The sequence below is a fragment of the Sugiyamaella lignohabitans genome, chromosome A, assembly GCF_001640025.1.
Source record: "Sugiyamaella lignohabitans strain CBS 10342 chromosome A, complete sequence".
NCBI classification, from domain to species: domain Eukaryota; kingdom Fungi; phylum Ascomycota; class Dipodascomycetes; order Dipodascales; family Trichomonascaceae; genus Sugiyamaella; species Sugiyamaella lignohabitans.
Genome location: NC_031672.1, coordinates 3279887 through 3294081, shown reverse-complemented (window position 1 = coordinate 3294081; position 14195 = coordinate 3279887). Strand labels below are relative to the sequence as shown.

Below are 14195 nucleotides of genomic sequence, written 5' to 3'. Positions count from 1 at the left end.
TGAAGAATAGTAAGGCTAACAGACTAACAATGGCGTGTGTATATGTCGTTTTTTTTACGCAGGGTCCAGAATCCAGAATCAGGTCCAGAGATGCATCTCAGATTCATCTCCAGATTCATCTCCAGATTCAACTCCAGATGCCGCTTCCAGAGCCAGTTTCGGAGTCTGGTCCCCACAGCTTTACTGCCAGTCACTTACCACATATTCGCGCTGTCGCGGCTATAGAATAACTTAGTTGGGTTCAACAAAACCCCACGCAGTCGTTTGTTGGGAGAAGCTGCAGCGCAGATGAGACAGCAAAACTGCGGAAGAGGTTTTCCAGCATGTGTTCGTTGTCGAAAGCCCTTTAATTCCAACCCTTCAGCCCCAAAATTGAGTCCTGACTCCATTGACAAATATTTTAGATACCATTGAGTGCTGTTTTAATACATTGTCGTGCTTCGATTACTCGTTCTCAGACTGTCATATATTCCCCCACGTGTTAAGCGGTAAGAAAACCCGCTCATCTACCACCTGCATATCAGGGGACTGTTCTGTACCAGATGCACAGGAGTGCATGGATGTTCAGCATGCGTGTGGTGCGTTGCATATTTGATCTTGTTTGATCAATAAAGAAACGGTTTTCGGATCTACTCTACTCTACTCTACAGTGAGACTATCCCAAGAAGAGCTATAGACAGGACAGACACGGGCTCTGAATCGAGCAATAAAACTGGCTGCTCTGTTGCCCATCAGGCCATGAGCTTCCAAATAAGAAGACAATGGCGAAGATTCTGGTCAAAGAGTGTTTGAACCAATTTAATGTGCCTTGTCGTATGTTTGGGTTACCCTTAGCTGACCTTGGCTGACCTTGGCGACCCTAGCTGACTCTGGCTGACCCTAACTGACCCTAGCTGACCCTAGCTGACCTTGCTGGCTTTATCTGACGTTAGTTAGCGGCTTGGTTGCTGCCTTTAAACAAGTAAATTTGATAATATCCCATCTATCTTTGTAAACCCCAAATTGGCTAGTCTAGTGATTTCAGTTAGTTATCTGATAAGCTAACATCGAGAAGTTTGAAAGAAAAATGTGTCACTGGTGTTGTCATGGGCTGGTGCGTTGTTTAAAACTCAGACAGGGCCTGGTCTAACTAATTGCGGACTACAGTCGGACCCAATTAAAGTTTATCCGAGCGAAGCAGCTGTTGATTTTATTTTATAAGTCCATTTTATTACTCGATATGAAATAATAACAATAACATTAAAATACCTGTGGTATCTGTCGATAGCAGCCTTCGACACAAAGATGTCTACTAGCACCCACAGGTATCATCAGGTCAGCCTGTTGGTGCATTGATATCTCCCACACCCCCCGCTTCTAGACCACCAAATGACGATTATCCTTCGTCTTATTTGCTCGCCGGCAGCTTCACACGGATATCCCCCACTCAAACTCCGTAAGTCGCCGGTCCCACTCCATATGTCCGTAACGTGCTTCCGGAAGGGTGCCGGCAGTCTTACCTCAACTGACCTCATATCAATGTTAGTGGTGGTCTGTTTGTTCTGTTGACGAGAACACACCATTGACCGATCTCCCCGATACTATAGTAGCAATGAGATAATGGCAAGGCTTCCTTATCTATGAAGTTGGTGGACTTTTTTGCGGATTTCGTAGCTGTTCTGGTGCTAGTGTGAGGACTGAATATCCAGGATCCAGGAGCCGGGCGATCATCAAATTACCTCTGCATGCATATCAAAATAAGTTTTGCCTCGGAGGGATAAAAATATTCAGATCCTTGCCTGATAAGGAGCAGAAAAAAGCAATATGGGTGAAAATTCAACGATTTTTCGCAATAAAAAGAAACGAGGCTGTAAATATCAATAACGAATTTCGGAAATTAAGCTGCAACCAAGTCCAAACGTATTTACGATAGCAGCACCATGACAACACCACACCTGAATCAACACGGTCGACTCGAGCGAAGCGAGAGGAGCAACCAGGGTCTGGGGCGGAGCCCCAGCCGCCGGAGGCAGTCTGATTCGCAAAGATTAACCTGATAAGTGACCAGCTGGCAATTGCCAATTATGCCACCGTCGCAGCAGACCATCCTGGTAAAACAAACGCCTAATTTAACCGTGAGTTTAGTCAGTATGACATGGGGCGGATAAATAAGTTTTATCAGCTACAAACAGCCAACAAAGTAAATAAAAGAATTTTGAGGATCATAGTTTGTGGACCTGGACAGCAGATTCGATAGATTTGGAGATGCGGTCTTCAGGCACATTTATTACACGTAAGTAACGGCCATGTGTCAGGCAACTTTGGTCAGGTCTGACTTTTACACGGCCCTGATTCCTCGGTAGCACGGTGCGTATTTATGTACGCATGTATTAGGTACATGGTACATATAGGGGAAGATAAAATTTCTTGGATCATCCAGGTGTACTACGTATAAATAGAAAAATATCTGCATACAGCGAATTTAAATCTTTTTTTTTTTTGTTTTTAATTTCTTAGTTCTTCAAGCTCTTCGAGTTTTTTAGTGCTTAAGTACTTGGATTTTTTACAACACTTAATAGTTCTCGAGGATTGACTATTGTCGAGCTTTTTTTTTTACTTCTTATTTAGTAGCAGAAAAAAAAGAACCTCAATAATGTCGTCCGTTACTGTCACTCAACGTAGACCGTCGTCTCATCAACCTCAGAAGCCCAGCTTCAAGAAGGCCATTAACACCTATGGTGAGGAATTTATTGCTCCTCAGTTCACTATCAAGGAGATCCTCGATGCAATTCCTCCCGAGTGCTACAAGCGTTCTCTTCCTCGCTCCTTGGGATATGTCATTAGAGACGGTATCTTCATTGGTTTGTTTGGATATCTTGCCATTTCGTACATCCACTTGATTCCCTGGTTGTCTGTTCGTGTTCTTGCTTGGGCTGCTTACACTATTGTCCAAGGTTTGTTTGGTACTGGTTGGTGGGTTTTGGCCCACGAGTGTGGCCACGGCGCCTTTTCCGACTACAAATGGGCCAATGATACTGTTGGATGGGTCCTTCACTCTTTCTTGCTTGTTCCTTACCACTCGTGGAGAATTTCTCACTCTAAGCACCACAAGGCTACTGGTCATTTGACTCGTGATATGGTTTTCGTCCCCAAGGAGAAGGAGACCTTTTTCTCTATCCGTGGTATCAAGGCCAATGCCGAAGATACTCCTATTGTTACTTTGTACGGATTGATTCTTCAACAGACTTTCGGCTGGCTCATGTACTTGACCACTAATGTCACTGGACAAAAGTACCCGACCCGTTCCAAGTGGGTTACCAACCACTATGTTCCGTCTTCTCCTATTTTCGACAAGAAGGATTTCTACGATATCATTATTTCTGATATTGGTATCGGTTTGACCTTGGGTGGTTTGTACTACTCTATCCAAAGATGGGGTCTTTCTACCGTTATCCTCATGTACGTTTTGCCCTGGATGTGGGTGAACCACTGGTTGGTCCACATTACCTATCTTCAACACACTGATCCTCGTTTGCCCCACTACGACGCTGATGAATGGAGTTTTGCCCGTGGCGCTGCTGCTACTGTTGACCGTGACTTTGGCTTTATTGGCAAGCACATCTTGCACGATATCATTGAAACCCACGTTCTCCACCACTACGTTTCCCGTATTCCTTTCTACAATGGACGCAAGGGTACCGAGGCTATCAAGAAGGTTTTGGGCAAGCACTATGTCAAGGACGAGTCCAACTTCATCACCTCGCTCTACAGAGTAGCTAGATCTTGTCAGTTTATTGAGGGTGACAACGGTATTAAGATGTTCAGAAACATCAACAATATCGGAGTTCCTCCCACTAACCCTGGCAAGCGTCTTTCCGACGAATAGCTTCTCCAGCTCCAGGGTTGATTTTTTGTTTTCAGTTTATTTCTATAAGTAGTCGTCTATAATAGATTATTAGATGTTACACAAATTACTCCATACCTTTCTGCCATACCTGTCTGGCCAATAGTCTATTCGAGGGGGGTTTTCTATATTGATTCATGCTCCAAGTTCTCGAGGTGGAGGAAATGCTCGGCCTTATCAAAGTCCATTTTGCCCTGTTTGAGCGTCTCTTCGTCAGCAAGACCACAGAATTTGAGCACTTCTTCTGGAGGCACAGTCTTTCGGCGCATTTTAAACACATATTTAGACAGAGCGATAGCATGTAGCTTCTTGCCAGACTCGAACCGAGAAATGACAAAAATCCACTTATTATCCCAACCTAGGATACGCGATCGCACCTTGTAAGGACTATAAGGTTTGATCTCGTGGCGGAACACCGAGACCACTCCGCCGAGAGGGCAATAGGGCCACTTGCCGTCACGAGTCTTGTTCTCGCTGTCCTGATAATGAAGGAAATAGTCCTTGAATACGTGCATCATCAAGTCAGTTCGAGCCATATCCAGATCAGTAAAATAGGTCGAATTGGATTTGTGAAGATTGAAATCAATCTCCATCAGCGGCGTATGAGTAGAATACTGGCGAGGCTCGAACACTGATTTGGCCTTGACCCTCTTAAACACATAAAAGTGTTTGGCCATATAATAAAAGAACCTGGCATGGAATGCAAGAGGCAGCGACTTGGCATTTATCAGCGCCAGAATGAGCAGGACCACCTTCAGCACCGTTGACGCCATTTTGTCCAGATGTCCAGTCTCGAGATACGAAAGTTCACGAACATGTTGCCGAGATACCGACAGGTGCATACGACATGCACGGCGTAATAGGGTCCGAGGGGGGACGGAGATGGTGCCTCCGGCGGCTGGGGCGCTGCCCCAGACCCCGTTGTGCTCGCTTCGCGAGCCATTGCGGGGTCCCCCGTGTGCTGGTGAACCGGTGTCCGGGAGGATGCTCGCGAAGCGAGCACAACGGGGTCTGGGGCAGCGCCCCAGCCGCCGGAGGCAGCGAGGGCAGCGAGGGCAGCGAGAAGGAGGAGGGGGAATTAGAATAATTTTTATTTTAATTTATACCGACAATAAAGAACCGTTTATATAAGGATTGTAATGAACGACTGGAATGTGTAACTGGTGTTTTTACTGGACGCCTCAGCGACGGGTTTAGTTGGCCTCCTCGCTGTTCTCGGCGCTTTCGCACTCGCTGGGTGCGGGAACGGGAACGGGCTCGGGCTCCTCAGCACAGGGCTCTGACCAGACTGGCTCGGGCTCTGGAGCAGGAGCAGGTTCTGGCTCACAGGGCTCAGCTGGAGGAGGTGGTGGTGGAGGTGGTGGAGGAGGAGGTGGAGGTGGTGGAGGAGGAGGAGGTGGAGGAGGAGGTGGAGGTGGTGGAGGAGGAGGTGGAGGTGGAGGTGGTGGAGCACACACGGGAGCTGGTGCTGGTGCTGGTGGAGGAGGTGGTGGTGGTGGAGCACATACGGGAGCTGGAGGTGGAGGTGGAGGTGGAGGTGGAGGTGGAGGTGGAGGAGGAGGGGGTGGAGGGGGTGCTGGAGCTGGTGCCGGAGCAGGGCAGACAGGAGGTGGTGGAGGTGGAGGCGGAGGAGGAGGAGCTGGTGCAGGGGCAGGAGCTGGACACACGGGAGCTGGCGGAGCGGGAACAGGAGCAGGAACAGGAGCAGGAGCAGGAGCAGGGGCTGGTGCTGGTGCCGGGCAAACTGGAGCTGGAGCTGGTGCCACGGGAGCAGGAGCAGGAGCAGGTGACACAGGAACAGGAGCAGGTGCGGGTGCTGGATAGACAGGAGCTGGTGCTGGTGCTGGAGCTGGGATTGGTGCGGGTACGGGTGCTGGAGCGGGTTCTGGAGCACAATTGGGGGCTGAAGATCCACTTGATCCACAGCTAGAACCAGATGATTTTCCACAGCCTGAACTGGAGCTAGATCCAGAACTTGATCCACAACAACTAGAACCCGAGCTGGATCCACAGGAACTAGAACTGGAACTTGAACCACAGTCGTCTTCGTCATCATCATCACTGCTACTACCTCCACAGCAGCATCCTCCGCAGCAGCTGCTGGGACAGAAAAAAGCAGAATTGATATCTTCTTCAGTAGCAACTGCAGATTCGTCTCTCTTGGCAAGACAGCATCCACATTTGCAGCAGCATGGGCAACATAGGTTGTTTGTCAAGTCTTGTTCAGTGGCCACTTCAGTAGGTACAACAGCATCTCGTTTGTTGAAGATACCAAAACAACCAGAGGAACCACAGTCGTAGCTATCGTCATAGCAGTCGTCATCGCAGCCGCCACCGCCGCCGCCACAGCCACTACCACCGCAGCCACCACCGCAACTGCCACATCCACCACAGCTGCTACCGCAGCCACCTCCGCAACCACTTCCGCAACTGCTTCCACAACCACTTCCGCAACCACTTCCGCAACTGCTTCCACAGCTGCTGCCACCGCCACCTCCGCCACAGAGTCCGCAAAGGCTACATCCAGAGCTTCCACCACCGCTATCACATCCACTGTCGCATCCGGAATCACATCCCTTGTTGCTACTGCCTCCACAGAGTCCAAAAAGACGCTTGGCAAGTGAAACTACTGGAGCTACAGCTGATTGTTCTTCTTCTTCAGCAGGCACAACGGCATCAGCAACTGCTACAGTGGCTTCAGCAGGGGTTTCGACAGCTTGAGCTTCCATTTCTTCGGTAGCTGGAACTGCTTCCTCAGTCTTGACTAGCTCGTGATATCCATATCGGCCATAACCGCCATATTCATTACAGCCTTGGTTAGAAGGGTGGTGCTCATAGCCGCAACCACGTTCCTCTTCACATTCGTAGCGACCTTCATGGTGACGTCCGTCGTAGGGAGCACCCTCATAACGGCCCTCATAACGACCATCATAACGGCCATCATAGCGACCATCGTAGCGTCCATCATAACGACCATCGTAGCGACCATCGTGATACCCCTCGTGGTGTCGTCCGTGGTGACCCTCATAACGGCCATCATAGCGACCGTCACAACCACAGCCTTCATTTCCACAACCACAGGATTCTTCTCTGCCGCAGCTTTCTTCACGACCGCATGACTCTTCACGACTACACTCCTCACGTTCGCGTTCGCGTTCACGTCCACAGGATCCTTCATGGCCACACTCTTCACGGCCACATTCTTCACGACCACAACCGCCGTTCTCATACCCACCATGGTGACGGCCATAAGGTCCATAACGACCATCTCTTTCAGGAGTGAATCTGCCATCATAAACTGAGTCGTGCCAGATACCATCAGAACCCCAATTGCCCTCATGCCAGACACCATTTCTCCATTGGCCATCATGCCATCTATTGTCAAAGTATTGTCGGTCACAAATATAAGCTTCGTCGCATGAGTGAACACCCTCATGGTATTGACCCTGGCAATCAAAGAACGGTTCGTGCCAGATGTAGGCACCACCGTAATTCTGACGTTTCAAAAGTTTGTTGGCACTGGTGTTGTTGCTGTTACTGGCTTCCAAATTTATTGATTGCAGCTTGACAGGAATACCACCTTCGCAACGGACATTGGCTCCCCAGAACACTTTATATTGATCGTCAACAGGACAGGCCATAGCATCCTTAGTAGTCAAGTGAAGAACATAGTCCTTAACATCAATAGAAAATTCTTCGCTGTTAGAGGTATCTACTTTCTCAGCAAGTTGAAGAGATCCATCCTGACCAACTGTAAGTCTACGACCGCCAGCCATGGGCTGGACAGCCATATCACGGTCGACGGAGCCCACGGCATCAGAGCCGGTACCCTTACGGAGCCAAAGAGAACCATCCGACTTGGCAATGACTGAGCGTTGGTGAACATCATCTCGTTCAGGATTAATAGCCATCAAACCAATTGGACTGGCAGTCGAATTCAAAGGCTTGGCACCATTGCTGTTTTCAATTGGCAGGGCCAAAGAGGCTGATACCAACGCTTGGAGAAGAATCACAGAATTAGTGAACTTCATAGTATAAACGAAAGAATAGGAAAAAGAGCGAGTGTTTTTTCTCTAACGAGGGAAAGGATGAGGAAAGAAATCATGATATGGCGGATGTTCTCTGCTACTTATAATTGAGTGTGAACAAGCTACCGAGTTGAGCTGATAAACCAACAAATCGAATCAATATGAGAAGATACCCAAGTCTATTTTTTTTCCTTGGTACTCCATGTCTAGATACAGTAATCATAACAATTCTTTCAACTAACTAAAAGCAAAAAGAAATAGCAGCACACCACAGATCTTAACTTGAGTTCCCGGGCTCTGTACTTTGATCGATCACAGGCAACTATAAGCATAGCATAACACGAGTTTAGTTGTCACATCTGAAGAAGTTGGTCCTTCCTCAGGATGGCCCACTCAGTCTGTCGTCCACCCCAGTCGACAACATCATTGTCTTGACTTGACAGATTTTTTTTTATTTTCCTCCACCAATTCAATAGATCTTAAAATAATATGTTCCCTGAATTAACAAAAAAAGCTTTGTACAAAACCCAAATCCATTCAGCTAGTCAACCATTACAACATCTTGACATGTAACTTCAGGACTGGAATCCATAATCTATCTGATCTTATTTCATCTCACATCTGCTATCACATCTCATCTCATCTGGGCCGGAGCCAAACTGACATTTTTCTGTTAACTGTTGGAAGTACCACAAACGGCAAGAATTCTGTAAACAAGATCAAAACCAGCAACTACTAGCTATATAATCAAAATACACCTTAAGATTAGCAGTTGGTATCCGTGGATATCCTAGAATAAACGCACATGCAGCTATGCATACTGTAATGTTACAGTTGGCAACCGTACCAAACTATTTAATTATGGGTTTATCGGTACCTTTGTACGTATTTATCCGCTGCAGCCAACGAGCTACCTGTTTATGCCTGTTTTCGGAGGTGGGGCCACCTACAGCGATCTTCACCCCGTCATTATCTATTGACTGTTCAGAATTTACAAAAGACACAAAACCCGTTTGGCAAGAATGAAGATCTAAAAAGCCATCGTTTTCGGAATTAGCTATAAACGGGGTTTTTTTGGAAGACGGTTATTTTAAACGCCTCATTACAGCCAAACTTTAACCCTCCACCTTGGATCCTCCATGCAATTAACCCTTTTCTGAAACCGTTGGTTATGTCTAATTAAAATTTAACGGTCTAACATCATGCGGCGGTGGGGGAATATAGTTTTAATTGGTGCGACTGTACAACGGTATGCAGACCTAATTGGTAATTAGTACGAGTGCATATGTTAGTTTGAGTAGAACCCGTTTCTTCCTTATCTAAACGTGAACACCAGTAGACCCACTTTTTTGACACAAACTGAAAACCGGTGGTTGGAACATAAATTACAAACAAACACTCGCGTTCTACGAACCAAACGGCCGTATTTTTGGGGTGTCGATTTTCTTAGTTGTTTCCTTTTCGGATTCAGCTGGTGCATTTTGTTTATGACGACAATGTCGCAGGATGTTCAGCTTGCTCAACAGGTGCCTCCTCCACCACCTCCTTCTCCTCCTATAGCGATTAATTGTCTTCCCAGCTCACGACCGCCTTCAACTAAAAGCTTTCATTCTCTGGCATCATCTGCGAATTCAGTAACTTCGCGAGCTCACGTTCAATTGGCTTCTTTGTCAGTCAAAGATCGGCCTCTGGATCAGATTTTGACAAAACCTTATGGCGACGTAAAACCCGATGATGAAAGTTCTCTAAGCATTCAAGTCGACTCAACCTCTCTAAAGGATACAACCCGAAACCTCGATCGATTAAGTATTCAACAACCTTGGGTTCCTTCTCCTATCGAGTCAAATGTCAGTGTTATTAGTGGTAATGGTTCGATCGGATCTGGTTCGCCATCGGTCTCTGGTTCTTTAAATGGTGAATCTGTACCTGCTATTGTGGCTGCTAATGAAAAACTCACTGTTTCACCAACCCCGTTTTCGGGTTCCGTAATTACTTCGTCCGCGGTGATGTTCCCTCCTTCCATTCAGTCATATTACACGTCTGCAGCATCTCGCGATCGTGTATCTAATCTCAAGGGCAGGACTGGGTCCATGTCTTCTTCATCTGATAGTGATAGATCGAGAATAGCGACTGATATTCACCGCTCCAATTCCAATGCTAGCAGTAATGCCGCTACTTCTAATAACAACAACAATAATAATAACTACAACCCGAACGGGGGTTCGGGTATTAATTTCAGTTCCAATGTAGGCACTGTGAATCATCGAAACTCACAGTTTTCACTCTCACATGCCTCACCTCAGTCACAATCGCAGTCGCAATCGCAATTACAATCTCAATCCCAGTTACAATTACCATCCCAGTCACAGCTGTCGATTCCTGGGCAATCCGTATTGTCCCCTACGCTTTCTGCTACGAACGTCCCCGGTCAAATCGAAGAAGAGGCATCAAATTCATCTATTATCAGCAATGTCAAGCCTGCGAATGTGTCTGTATCGGGAGCTTCGCTGTCAGCATCTGCCTCTGTGTTGAATGGCAATGGCAATGGTGCCAATGCTGCTTCGTTCTTCTTCGACGTGGCTGCTCCACCATTGGCTTTTTATCTACACACTCCACGTCTATTTGGCAGTGATCCCCCATACATCTCTGGTCACAGCTGTACGCTTGTTAATAACAAGTTATTTATTTTCGGAGGACGAACACCTAGCGGTCATTCTAATAAGCTGTATGTTTTCAACTGCATTACCAATCTACTGTCTTGCCCTCCTATCTATGGTCAGGTGCCGCCCCCTTCACGAGACTTTTCTGCTACTTTGGCTGATGACTACCATATTTATTATTTTGGCGGCCAAGACGAAACGAGGTTTTACAACTCGTTATATGTACTGGATGTGAGGTCGTTCCGATTCACCAAGTTGTCTCCGGAAGGTGCCAAGTTACCTGAACCTAGGGCTGGCCACTCGTGTACACTACGAAAATCAAGCAAGCATTTCGATGATGTTGGAACAATTGGATCAACTGCTTCTATGAACAGCTTCAAGAAGCCTATTGTTACATCTACCCTGTACATTTTTGGTGGGGCATCTAGTTCTGATGAGAGTTTCAACGATCTTTGGAAATTGACGATATCTCAAGGTGATCCGTATAACGTTAGCTTCAGCGAGGTGGAGCGCAAAGAGAATTGGCCGTCTCCTAGAGTGAACCATACTGCGCATACGTATAAAGATTCGATGCTCGTTTATGGAGGAAATGACCCGACGAATCGGGTTTTCAAAACGCTGTGGCTGTTTGATTTTGCGAGTGAGAAATGGAACACCCTGGCTGATAGCTCGCGACCGCGAACTCTTCATATGTCAGACCTGGTGGATGGTCAACTAATAGTGGTTGGTGGCCACGATGGAGAAAAGTGTATTGTGTTCGTGGATATCTACAACCTTAAGACCGGAAGTTGGCACTCACGTTTATGCAATGGAATGCAGTCATCTGGCCAGTGCTTCCACAAGGGTAGTTATTATGACTCGCGGATGTTTATTGTTGGCGGTCTTGACCCTGTTAATATTGTATCTGGGCTGCGAGTTATTGAAATGCCCAATATCAAGCTATAAAATCTAGCTTCTGGTGCTTGCTCGCAAACAAAACACAACCAGTATGACACGAACGTACCGGTATCCACCGTCCATAGCTGGTTAATCTTATTATTATTATTTTATTATTATGACTAATTAATTATTATGTACATTAACGTTTTTCCTGAAACCAAGGCTCGACATTGTTGAACCCATCCAGGGAGAGTGCTTCATCAATAAATGACGTTTGATTAGGTAGATTCGAAAACATGTCAAGATATTGCTCCATGGGGATGCCCACTAGGTCGGTTTGCATAGCGGCGGCTTCAGCTTCTTCTTCTTTGATTTTGGCCTCCGATTCTAGTGAACCAAACACATTTCTGCCCATTGTTCCCATTGCACCAGCAACCCACCACCTGTTGGCCATGTTCTCCAGCGCTGTACAGGCATCGCGCCAGCTAAAATTGGTTTCACTGTCCACACGTGGAAATGTTCTTAGAAAAACTGTCAGGGTCAATGACACACAGTAAGGGATTAAAGGTAAAGGAGGTAGGTCTTTAGAGTTCCTAATGATCCGGAGAACTGCCCCAGCTGCCGAAAGCAGACGCGCGTCCGCAAACGAAGCGTCTGATTCTGGTGTGGCTCGATACGTCTCATCAACATCATCTTTAGTAGAGACGTAGTCTAGTGTTTTGAGCAGATCTTCGCTCACTCGCTGTTCTTGAGCCAGAATCATCGTCAAAGGTGTTGACAATGTTTGAGGCGAAAGGGCAATTCTTTCCTGTAAATGCAATTGTTGCGCTTGTTGTTGACCTTGCTGTTGGTAGCCATTACTGGATAACCCAACAACTTCATTAACAACAGAATCTTCTTGTAGTCCTTCTTCATCAGTACTGCTAACTCTCTTATGAGCCAAAATAACAGCTGAATAGTGCAGAAGTGCGTGTATAGCATTTATGGGTTCCAGAGTATCGTCTCCTGAAAACAACTGGTCAACCTCTTCAGGAACAACACAAGGATTGCTTTTCGTAAAACCAGGTCGATACAAATGAATGACCTTTTCAAGTTTCTGACATGCCACACTGAGACGAGCTAACTGAGCATGTTCTTCAGGTCGAATAGGAGGTAGGCCGATATCGTCGTTGGAAATAATAAGTGGTCGCGCATTGACACAAGCACTTATCCGATCCATGCACCATATACTCCACCACAGTTTACGCAGCTGATCCTTATCTATGAAACCACGGTCATGATGAATTCCCAGCGACGTGGCATAATGAAGAGCCTTTTGCAAGTCCGAACAACTATTTTCAAGTCCATCGGGACCTTCTGAGTGAAGTGAAAGCAAAGCATATATACGAACCAGCGTTAATCTATCTTGCTCGACCTCTGCAAACAGAAGGGCCCTGATTTTAGCAGCTGTCGATGCACAAAATTGTCTTGTCGACTCATGTCCGAGATGCTGAGCTGCTCTTGGGTGTCTTGCAGCTGCTAATAGCACTGCATGAAGAAGTAGTGTTGGTGCTTGTCCAATGTTATGGAGCTTGACAAACTGTTCTCTGTCAAGAAGTGGCAGTAGCTTGTCTATTGACTCACAGTATATGCGAATTAATGCTTCACGATCAGGTCGAAGAGGCATTGAAAATGCATTAATCGATGCCAAATATGTGTGAAGATGTGGATCTAATCGCTGTTGAGTTGTTACTCCTTTTACCCATACTCCTATAGACTCTCTATCAACAGTAGACGCTCCATTGCTAGCTGTTGCAGTTCCACTTGAAACAGGGCCTCCACTGCTAGAACTACTGGTTACTGAGGGATTGGGAATAGGCGATGTGGCAGATGAAGAGCTAGACGAGAAAGTACCATTGGGGATTTTGTTGGCCATCACCGGACTATGAGAGCCAGTTCGACGATGACTCTGTTTACGAATCTGTGATGAGGAGCCAGCACCTGAATGCGTATAACTCGATGCACGAGACCCCATACCCGGTCGTTTAGGGGCATCCGGAGTAAGTCTAAGCGGTCTAAAAAGAGATGGACCTGGTCCGCCAGCAGCTGCCGCTGACGGGTGAAGACTAGGGGAAGCAGTAACTGCTGCTTGGGCATTAATTGCAGCCGATGCAAACGAGCTCACAGCATTAGTCCCATTAGTGCCAGCAGTTGTGCTCGTTCCTGTACCAGCACTAATGATGACACCAGGTACAGTACTGAGATCACCATTGATCCCATTGTGAGTGATTCCAGTCGTAATTCCGTTGGGGCCAATGCTTGTTGCAGAACCTGGTTCAAACCCACTTAATGTTAAAATGCTATTGGCACTGGATGACCGTTTGTCAAGTGTTGGCCGTATAGGTGGTCTAGTTATAGGAGTATATGCTGCTGTCGATTTTTTCTGGTTTGTTACAGTTGTGGCGGTTTGTGCTGAGTGTACCGATTGGGCTGATGTAGCACTATTGGGCATGAAAACGAGTCCATTAGAGCTCAAACTCTGTTGAGCTAAACTGTCCAATCTAGACTCCTTTTCTAACAATTCAAAAGTAGGAGCTAAACTACACATGATATCAGAGTTCTGGCAGGGTTCGCACCTGACACTGCCTATGGGAAAATCGCATCTTTTCCGGCGTCTCTTGCACTGCTCACACGCCTTCAAAACTCTTTTTCGTTTGCGATACCCTTCATTGTTGGCCGGGAAAACAAACATGGCGAACAGTTAAC

At 46.7% G+C, this 14195-nt stretch overlaps 5 protein-coding genes across 5 annotated transcripts; 2 read left to right on the top strand and 3 right to left on the bottom strand.

The window, feature by feature from the left end:
- Positions 1 to 2632: 2632 nt before the first annotated feature.
- Positions 2633 to 3865, top strand: ODE1 (putative delta-12 fatty acid desaturase; the record flags this gene model as incomplete). Its single annotated transcript, XM_018877882.1, has 1 exon — positions 2633 to 3865. One exon carries the CDS (start codon positions 2633 to 2635, stop codon positions 3863 to 3865), a length of 1233 nt encoding a protein of 410 aa, XP_018735240.1.
- Positions 3866 to 4008: 143 nt separating this feature from the next.
- Positions 4009 to 4725, bottom strand: AWJ20_1032 (uncharacterized protein; the record flags this gene model as incomplete). Its single annotated transcript, XM_018877881.1, has 1 exon — positions 4009 to 4725. One exon carries the CDS (start codon positions 4723 to 4725, stop codon positions 4009 to 4011), a length of 717 nt encoding a protein of 238 aa, XP_018735239.1.
- A 351-nt stretch (positions 4726 to 5076) lies between these two features.
- On the bottom strand, positions 5077 to 7914 carry AWJ20_1031 (filamentous hemagglutinin family outer membrane protein; the record flags this gene model as incomplete). The annotated part of the gene is made up of 1 exon (XM_018877880.1): positions 5077 to 7914. The coding sequence occupies one exon, from the start codon at positions 7912 to 7914 to the stop codon at positions 5077 to 5079; it is 2838 nt and encodes a 945-aa protein (XP_018735238.1).
- A 1493-nt stretch (positions 7915 to 9407) lies between these two features.
- Positions 9408 to 11516, top strand: KEL2 (Kel2p; the record flags this gene model as incomplete). Its single annotated transcript, XM_018877879.1, has 1 exon — positions 9408 to 11516. One exon carries the CDS (start codon positions 9408 to 9410, stop codon positions 11514 to 11516), a length of 2109 nt encoding a protein of 702 aa, XP_018735237.1.
- A 133-nt stretch (positions 11517 to 11649) lies between these two features.
- Positions 11650 to 14037, bottom strand: AWJ20_1029 (uncharacterized protein; the record flags this gene model as incomplete). Its single annotated transcript, XM_018877877.1, has 1 exon — positions 11650 to 14037. The coding sequence occupies one exon, from the start codon at positions 14035 to 14037 to the stop codon at positions 11650 to 11652; it is 2388 nt and encodes a 795-aa protein (XP_018735236.1).
- Between the last annotated feature and the right edge of the window lie 158 nt (positions 14038 to 14195).